This window comes from Oryctolagus cuniculus, chromosome 16 (genome assembly GCF_051225735.1).
Source record: "Oryctolagus cuniculus isolate XC-2025 breed Fujian yellow rabbit chromosome 16, ASM5122573v1, whole genome shotgun sequence".
In the NCBI taxonomy this organism is placed as follows: Eukaryota; Metazoa; Chordata; class Mammalia; order Lagomorpha; family Leporidae; genus Oryctolagus; species Oryctolagus cuniculus.
The window spans coordinates 8,160,961-8,171,328 of record NC_142882.1 but is presented as its reverse complement, the minus strand read 5'-3'; the positions used below and the strand labels follow the sequence as shown (position 1 = coordinate 8,171,328).

The 10,368-nt window shown below is 39.7% G+C and overlaps 1 protein-coding gene across 1 annotated transcript in view; it reads left to right on the top strand.

Annotated features, from left to right (window-relative positions):
* The first annotated feature begins 37 nt into the window (after positions 1 to 37).
* The window catches only part of LOC127490096 (vomeronasal type-2 receptor 116-like), a 36,010-nt gene continuing 25,679 nt past the window's right edge, over positions 38 to 10,368 (top strand). Inside the window, exon 1 of the mRNA XM_089316340.1 lies at positions 38 to 76. Within this exon, the coding sequence (XP_089172466.1) occupies positions 38 to 76 (39 nt within the window). The remainder of the gene's footprint in view (positions 77 to 10,368) is intronic.

The window sequence follows — 10,368 nt, the reverse complement described above, 5'->3', positions numbered from 1 at the left end:
CCCTTTGTGTTTCAAGTGTCCTGAGTATTCAGTCATGATGAACAGTCGATTTCATGTTGACAGCTTATACACCCTCGTATGTTCTGACCAGAAGAGGTATCTTAAAATTGTTGGGCACAGGATTTTATATGTTTCCAACATGACAAATTGTAAACTTGTGTTTTCAAGTATCTCTTTATTATCTATGTTGCTTTCTGGGCGAGATAAGTGGAAAATTCCATTCTAAGCAAAAATATATTTTCTGATCTGTATTTAGTCTTTCTCTTCTCTTCTTTTCATTCATCCAGTTTTCCTCTGATTGCTCTGTTCTCTTCATCTCCTCCTCCTCCTCCTCTTCTCTATAAAGCTGTATATGATCTCTGCCAAACAGGCTTTTGCTGAGAGTTTGCAAGTGGATACGATCTGTCATTCCATCCTTTATCCTTTCTAACAGGTCATCAGTGGTAAGAAGAGATTCTGACACTGGGAAATCTAACAGTTGGGGATTTAGTGGCTCAAGCAGTTATTTTAAATTTAATATTCTTCTATTCTGCTGTCATCAACAAATGTCTATTTTTCCTTCATGTGTCTAATGAGATTGCTTTATAAGGCACTTCTTGCATGATTTTTCACTTGTGAGTTACCTGTGTCCTTATCACAATCTTTTCCTCCACTTAAGAACCATGAGAGTTTCTCCTGGTCATGGAATAATCCCATGTTGAGTGATTTCATTTTCATCTCATGTCTCAGAATTTATCTGGGATTCCCACATTAATTTGCCCCAGATTCATAGTGAAATACACATAAATTTTTTCCTTTTAGGGTGGCTCTTAGCCTTTGTGTGTTGTTTTGTCTGCAAAAGCATTCAACTGTTTGCAATCCATTTCTTTCTTCCTGGGGTTTTCTCATCTAGCAAATTTAGGGAAATAATCCAAATCATATTCTTTGAAAGACCTTGATTTCTGTTAAATGAAGAAAGGAAATCCAAAATCACAAGGAAGTAGAATTGGGCAGAGGCTCCCACTCACCACAGGATTCCTGCCTGTCTTCTGATGAGAAAACTGTGTGCACAGAGCTGAGGATCCAGACTTTGGCTGAAGATCAATTTGGGGGCATTCATTATGGCAGATGTGTGGATCTCTGCAAACTTCAGGTGTCGCTCTTGAGGAGCTGACGTGAGAGGTTCCACAAGAAGGAGCCCTTAAAACCATCCCCATCAAACTGGTCAAGCCAATATGGAAGTCAGTCTGGAGATTCCTCAGAAACCTGAAGATAACCCTACCGTTCGACCCAGCCATCCCACTCCTTGGAATTTACCCAAAGGAATTTAAATTGGCAAACAAAAAAGAGGTCTGCACCCTAATGTTTATTGCAGCTCAATTCACAATAGCTAAGACCTGGAACCAACCTAAATGCCCATCAACGATAGACTGGATAAAGAAATTATGGGATATGTACTCTTTAGAATACTATACCGCAGTAAGAAACAACGAAATCCAGTCATTTGCAACAAAATGGAGGAATCTGGAACACATCATGCTGAGTGAAATAAGCCAGTCCCAAAGGGACAAATACCATATGTTCTCCCTGATCGGTGACGACTGACTGAACACCAAGAGGGAAACCTGTTGGAGTGAGGTGGACACTATGGGAAATGGTAGCTTGATCAGCATAGCCCTGACTGTTAATGAACAACTAAATACATTATCCCTCTTAGTAGTTTTTTTTATCTGTTCTACTTAATATGACTGGTTTAGATCTGTAATTGATGCAGTTATTCTTAAGTGTTGAAAATTAACTGAAATGTGATCCCTGTTGAACATGGTGGTGGGAATGGGAGAGGGAAGAGATGTATAATTTGGGACATGCTCAGGCTGACTTGCCCCAAGTGGTGGAGTTGGAAGCATACCAGGGGATTCCAATTCAATCCCATTGAGGTGGCATGTACCAATGCCATCTCACTGTTCCAGGTGATCAGTTTCAGTTCACAGTTGGTCATGGTGAAGGGACTGGGAGTCAAAGGGAGCACATAGACAAGTCTAGTACCTGCTAACGCTAACTGATGGAGTAAATAAAGGGGAGAGTGATCCAACATGGGAAGTGAGATACTCAGCAGACTCATAGAATGGCAGATGTCCTAAATAGCACTCTGGCCTCAGAATCAGCCCTAAAGGCATTCGGAGCTGGCTGAAAAGCTCATGAGAGTATTTCAGGCATGGAAAGCCAAGACACTCTGGCAAAAGATCTCTGCGAGTAAGATCCCAGTGGAAAGAACAGGTCATCAAAGAAGGAGGTACCCTTCTCTGAAGGGAGGAGAGAACCTCCACTTTGACTATGACCTTGTCTAAACAAGATAAGAGTCGGAGAACTCAGAGGGCTTCCATAGCCTTGGAAACTCATGACTGGAGCATAGGGAGATTACTGATGCCATAGACAGGAGTGTCAATTGGTAAAGTCAACATCAGGAGTCACTGTGCACTTACTCCTCATGTAGGATCTCTATCCTTAATGTGCTGTACATTGAGATTTAATGCTATAACGAGTACTCAAACAATATATTTCACTTTGTGTTTCTATGGGGGTGCAAACTGTTGAAATCCTTACTTAATGCATAATAAACTGATCCTCTGTAAAAAAAAAATTATCAATTCCCAACTTGACTCTCACTGGGATTAAACATGACAATAGGTCTGCTCTGATTTCATCATCATTTAAAAAAATCATCTATTATTTTTCACTTTATGTTTCTGTGTGGGAGCAAACTGTTGAAATCCATACTTAATGTATACTAAGCTGATCTTCTGTATATTAAGATAATCAAAAATGAATCTTGATGTGAATGGAAGGGGAGAGGGAGTGGGAAAGGGGAGGGTTGTGGGTGGGAGGGACGGTATGGGGGGGAAGCCATTGTAATCCATAAGTCGTACTTTGGAAATTTATATGCATTAAATAAAAGTTTAAAAAAAAAACTGAAAAACCAAAGCACAAGCAAAAAAAAAAAAAAAAAAAAAAAAAAAAAACAACCATCCCCTACCCCTTCAGGTGCATTTACTGCAGTCTTGCAGGCAAGGTCAAATCCATGCTCTGCCTCAGGCACCCTCTAGTGCCTGAGGGCGGTATTGACCCTGACTGAAAGGAAGGGAGACATGGGCGTAAGAGCAGCAGACAGCTCCAAATCAAGACTGGGTCAACTGAAACATCCAAGTATAATGGAAAGGATCTCCATGGGAATATCAGATGGCTGTGAAGAAATAAACATGTATGTGTACAGGAAGTCTGAAAGACTATTTATATAGGAGCTGCCTGTGAGCAATGGGCTTGTAGTTGGTTTTCTTTTCTCTTTATAAATACTTAGATTCATTTGCATAAGGATACTATTGAACAATAAATGATAACTGGCCAATTTCACATTGAATTTAAAAATGAATGCCCATGTGTCTCCTTTTTAATGAAATAAACAAGCCTATAATAAAACAGACAACTCATGAAAAGTAAGTCAGCATAGAATACACTATTCAGATTATACATAAACATATGATCTAAGTATGAATGATAGAAATTATAATCAGTTATATTATTGGCACATTAACTCAGGACTTAGTTTTTGCATGCAAAAATATAGAATTTCAGTTCCAGTGATCTTGCCTTTACAAACACACATACATACACAACAAAATTGTTTTGAAACTCAAGGACTCAGATACCAATTGACTTGGATATTAGAAGACACACATGCTAATGGCTATTCATACACAATTGAGTATGATTCAGGAAGTGTTGCTATGTTCTGAGACAACCACATAAAGTTATGATACCTCCCACCCAAATGCTTCTCAGGCTATAGCTGCTGAAGACACTGTTAGAGGGTTTGGGGAGAAAGAAGTAATTGTATGAAGAACTGATGACTCTGCTGGAGATGATGGGGACATTTAATTTAAGATACCTCAGTTAGGGAAAAGGCCCTCAAAAGGTAGTTGGAATCTGCATGATCTGGTGCTTCACCACTTTGAGAATAATGGAAACTAGAGCTGGGCAGTGGTGCAGTATGTTAAGTTTTCACCTTGATTGCATACACTTTACAAGCTCTGCTGGAGAGCCCTTGGGAAAAAAGTACCCTAATCCACAGTTGGTGGGAATGTCAAATGATGCAGCACTGTGGAATACAATATAGAAATGTCTGAGAAAGAAAATAAATCTGCGCTATGACCCAGTCATCAACTGACTCCTAAGAATTTACCCAAGCAAAATGAAATCAGCATGAAAAGGGGTTATCTGTACCCCCTTGTTCATTGAAGCTCAATTTAAAATAGCTAAGTATGGAATCAACCCAGATACCCATCAACTGATAACTGGATAAAGAAACTATGGTTTATACTCTAAGAATATTGATCAGCAATAAAAAAAAGGAATACTGTCTTTTGCAATAACATTGACACAACTGGAAACCAAGATACTTAGAGAAATAAGCCAGTATCAGAAAAGACATGTACTATATGTGTTCTATCTGTCATAACAAGTGCCTAAAAAGTAATGTATTGGAGTGAAATTGACAATTGGAGATCCCATGAATACTGTTGGTTTCTTCCTACCATTATAGAACACTTTACATATTTTAGGGTTAATCTCATGGGTATAAAGTAAACTAGAAAAGGGTTCTTTGCAAAAATAAAGAATGGGAATAGGAGAGGGAGGGGAAGAAGCATAAGATTGTTGACAGGAGGGAGGATTAGGTGGGAAGTATCACTACATTCCTAATCTGTATATATGAAATTCATGAAACTTGTATACCTGAACTAAAATTTGAAATATAAACACATCGAGTAACTTACAAACAATAAAAAAAATTTTAAAGGCAGAAGTTACAACAAAATACAAGTAATTCATGCACAATGAGAATAGGATACGATGGATATTTCTGCACAGTTAAATATATGACCAGAGGGCATTACAAAGGATCCTAATCAACAATAAGTATGGAGAAACCATTCTACACCAGAAGGAGCCTCCACCTCACATCCACTACATGGGTACAATAAATTGAGAAATTTTTCAAGTGATGTAGATAACATAGGGAATTTGGAGTCTTCAAATGTGATAGAAAGCAACAGCACATATGGTATGGAAGGCAGTTGCCATCTCCTTAGCAAATTCAGCACAAAATTAATTCATGACCAAAACATTCCACACCTGAGAGTACACTCAAAAATTAGAAAATATGCAAAAATCTCTTCCAATCAGTGTTTGTATCCAAACAGCCAAAGTTGCAAATAGCACACAAATCAGTCTATAGTTAATTGGAGACACAAAACTCAAAAAATTACAGCAAGGAATTATCAGTTTGTCATAAAAAATGTAGATACTGGCAATAGTGTGGATGCCCCTTGAAAACACCATGCAAAATGAAAGGTCACCTAAATCCACAGAGTCCAATATTTAATTTATACAAAACACTCAGGACCATGAAATCCACAGAAACATAAACAGATTGGTGGTTGTGCAAAATCAGTTTTCAATCTTAGTTTTTAACCATTGAAAACTGAGATTGACTTAAGACTTACAACTGAGAACATCTGTTTCCTTGGAAACTATCCTATCCCTTAATCCTTTCAAAGCATTCTTCTCAGGTCTGAAAAGAATAATGTAGCACTTGGGGGCAAAGATGCAGCCCAGGAACCCTGCACCAGAGGCCAAGATGGAGAAGACCTGCACGGCCACTATGACCTTCCCTTTGGTGCTGTGGTAGACAGGCAGGAAAGTCACCCGGACACTGCAGAACACCAGCATGCTGAAAATCAGGAACTTGGCTTCATTGAACCTGTCAGGCAGGTTCCTGGCTAGGAAAGCCACAGTGAAGCTCAGCAGGGCCAAGGAGCCCAGGTAGCCCAGGACACAGTAGAAAGCAGTGACTCAGCCCTTGTTGCATACCAGGATGGTGTGGCCATGCTCAGAGTGTGCATCTGTGTCAATAAAGGGAGGAGAAGACCCAACCCAGATAGAACAGAGAGCCAGTTGGATCAGGGAGCAGATGGGAATAATGGAGTTAAGTACCCCTGATAGCAGCCAGTGTCTCATCCTTCTCCCTGGGGCAGTGACCTTGAAAGCCAGAAGCACAGTGATAGTTTTGGCCAGGACAGTGGAAACAGCCATGGTATACTGTTGGGAGCCACTGTGCTTGTTTCCCTGTATAGGCCTTTGTTTAGATTAACCTTCAACTGTGTTCCCATAAGGATTCACTAGAAAATTCCATTTGTATAGCTCACTGACATGGTTAGTGCTTGGCCACCTAGCTTCAGTGCTCTCTTTCTTGTACCTTGATAAGCATGTCTGGTAGCTGTAAAACCTTGCTGTAACTCCCTTTGTCAAATTGATACTGATTCCAGTGAAATTATTCCTTTGAACTATGTTGTAAGATGACCCTGCTTACCCTCGACTGTTAAAATCCTTGCCTTGTACTATATAAGCTACCTCCTTCTCCAATAAAGTGAGACCTTGATCAGAATATTGTCTTGGTCTCCCTTCTTGTGTCTGGTTTGTCTCTCCATTCAGGTCTGCCCTCCTCATGTCCTAGTTGATTACCCTGTGGGCCAAGGCAAGTGGCACCCAACATGGGGCTCAAGGAATGGGAATTGAGCTGAAGGTTGCTGGAAGAGCCGGCCATTTCATTTAGGTCACAGCCTTGTCTCATAACAGCCACCATGGACAATTCGTCTGTGATACGGGCCCAAAGAAGGCAAGTGAAGACTTGCATAGTGGCCACCATGTCCTGACCCGTCCACGACACAGGCCACAAGGTAAGAAGAGCGACACAATTATGGGACAAACACTCACTAAGCAAGAAATGTTTTAGAAGGGCTAAAAGCCTCACTCAAGGCACAAGGAGCAAGGGTTTAAAAAGGTGAGCCATAGAACAGTTCATTAATACTACAGGAATAGTCAGTCCTTGGTTTGCAGAAGGAGTTGTGAATGAACAACATTGGGATTTGCTTGGAAAAGATTTAAATGTGCATTTAAAGAAGCAAAGCAAGCTGTGACAAAGGCTGTGAAAGCTTTATTGCAGATGTAGAGAATAGGGTTAAAGAAACAAACTGTAGAGCGATTTATCAGTGCTGTTGAAAAAATTAGTCCTTGGTTAGCTGAAGAGGGTGTTGTGGATAAGAAACACTGGGAGTAAAAAATATAGATCAGTGTACACTGGACAGCCCTCACCCTGCATTTAAATATTTCATTTGAAGTAAATGTTACCTGTTGTGAAGTTAATATTACTATGTGAAAAGAGGAATTGTGGTGACAAAGTGTCCAGACTACCCATTCTGTTTTTGTATTATGTATTAACTCTATCCCTATTATCGATAGGAATGCTTGGACAGATTATGCTTGGTTTGCTTCACAAAAAAATGTAAATCAAAATATGCCACAAATAGTTAAGATTCCACAAACCTGCAAAAATATAACAATTACAGATAATAAGAGGCTAATTCCCCCTCAGATATGTTTCAATTTATCCTTAAAACACATTGAATATTATTGTGTTTGATTGCTGAATGTATACTTGTATGAGAAATTTGTATTGTATTCTTACGATATGTTACTTATTCCTATACCTTGGTGCAACTCTAGGGCCAAATGTAGGGACAGATTTTTGGGATGGAGAGGCTTGTATCTAGGTTTGGCTCTGATAAACAAGTAACTTGTCTGCCAGATGACCTTCTCCTGCTCCTTGGGAGCCTGGCCAGTTCCCAGGGAGGAGGATAAAGGAATGTTTTTGATAAACAGGTAGGCATGCTTTGTGTCTCGGCTCTCTGGTCAAGATCCAGGATGGGACGCACTGCTCACCTAAAATCTTGGCAATGAGCCACCCTTGTCTTTAGGCACTTCAAGAGGGAGCTGGAGCAAGCCTCTGCTGCTGCTATTTCATCCCAGGGGAACACACAGTCAAGCTGAACTTTAAACATGCCCGTAATGATTACTGTTGATGTTTGATTCTCAGTATGGATCCCTTTCTGGTGCTGTGTGATAACTGCCTAGTAATGCCCACAGTACTGTAAATTCTACAAAACATAAGTACAATGCAGATATGGATCTATTGGCTATTGTGGCTGAGGTGTTCTGTGACAGCCTCTTTGATGAGTGATTAACAAAATGGATCAATTTAAAAACAAGATATTCAGGACCTGCCACTCTGCTTGGTATGTCATTAAAAGAATCAACAAGGAGGGCTATGCCCGATAAATGAGGGTGCTACAAATGGGGGCAGCAAGGACCTGTGCAAAAAAATTGTCCAAAAGTTAAAGATCAAAATAAAACTCCTCCTGGGATTTGCCCCCGGTGCAAAAGAGGAAGGCATTTGGCCAATGAATGTCACTCCAAAACTGATATAAAAAAAAAAGGTAATTCATTACAAGAATAAAGTTCAAAAAAATAGAAGCAGGGCTGGTCCTAGACCCCAACCCAACAAAACCAACAAATTTTTTGGGGCCATGACATTTGTTCCTCAGCGGAATACCCTAAATCCATCAATTCCCTCCACAGAGCCTCAGAGGGTAGTGCAGGACTGCACCTCAGTGCCATTTCCTATACTGTATTGACCATTGAGATGAGCAAATAAGCCCTCCCTACTGGGATTTTTGGTCCTTTGCCAACTGGGTTTTTTGGTCTCCTACTGAGCAGAAGTAGTACAACTATGAAAGGGTTACAGGTTTTTCCTGGAGTTACAGACGCTGACTTTACTGGTGAAATAAAAATTATGGCTCAAGCCAATAATGTAACTTTAACACCAGCACAACGCATTGCTCAACTGATTCTGCTCCCCTTCTCTTCAATTGGTAAGTCTTTTTTAAATAAAAGAGGAAATAAAGGTTTTGGATCTTCTGATGCTTATTGCATACAACCCATAACTAAGGACTGACCCAATTTTTTCTTAAAATTAAATAAAAAGTTATTCAGTGGTCTTTTAGATACTGGAGCTGATGTCTCTGTTATTTCAGTAGCAAGCTGGCCCACAAATTGGAGAAAGGAAATTACCATGACTCAATTGCGAAGTATTTGTCAAAGTCAGAGATTAGCACAAAGTTCCAAATTGCTGCAATGGGAGGATGAAGCAGGTAATACTGGAGCCTGTCGCTCCTATATTTTGGCTGCATTACTTGTTCATCTATGGAGACATGATATTCTAACTCAAATGGGGGCCTTAATGCGTAGTCCAAATAAGATTGTTACCATTAACATGCTTCAATAAGGTCATTTGCCAGGTAAGGGTTTAGGCAAACAACAACAAAGCATCACATCTCCAGTTACTTTAACTGTCAATCATGACCAGAGAGGCTTGGGTTTCCCTTGATGGCTACTGGTCAGCCTGTGCCCCATGCAAAATAAAATAAAATAAAATAAAATAAAATAAAATAAAACAAAATAAAATAAAAATCAGATAATCGCGTGTGGGTTGGATCGGTGGCCTTTACTGCAGGAAAAGATAAATGCTGCACAGATATTGGTGGAAGAACAATTAACAACAGGACATATAGTTCCTTCTGATTCTCGTTGGAATAGTCCTATTTTTGTTATCAGAAAGAAATCTGGGAGATAGCAATTGCTTCAAGGCCTTAGGGCTGTTAATGCTACTGTGGAAATTATGGGGGCTTAACAACCATTGCCTACTGCAATTCCAAAGGACTATTATACTGCAATAATAGATTTAAAAGATTATTTTTATATTATACCTTTACATCCAGAAGATTGTCCCCGATTTGCTTTCAGTGTTCCATGAGTAAATTTTTAACTTTTATTTAATGAATATAAATGTCCAAAGTACAGCTTATAGATTACAATGGCCCTCCCCATAACTTCCCTCCCACCCACAACCCTCCCCTTTCCCACTCCCTCTCCCCTTCCATTCACATCAGGATTCATTTTCTATTCTCTTTATATACAGAAAATCTGATTAGTATATATTAAGTAAAGATTTCAACAGTTTGCACCCACATAGAAACAAAGTCAAAAATACTGTTTGAGTACTAGTTATATCATTAAATCACAATGTACAGCACGTTAAGGACAGAGGTCCTACATGAGGAGTAAGTGCACAGTGACTCCTGTTGTTGACTTTACAAATTGACACTCTTGTTTATGGCATCAGTAATCTCCCTATGCTCCCGTCATGAGTTTCCAAGGCTATGGAAGCCTTTTGAGTTCACTGACTCTTATCTTATTTAGACAAGGTCATAGTCAAAGTGGAAGTTCTCTCCTCCCTTCAGAGAAATGTACCTCCTTCTTTGATGACCTGTTCTTTCCACTGGGATCTCACTCACGGAGATCTTTCATTTAGGTCATTTTTTTTCCAGAGTGTCTTGGCTTTCCACACCTGAAATACTCTCATGGGCTTTTCAGCCAGAT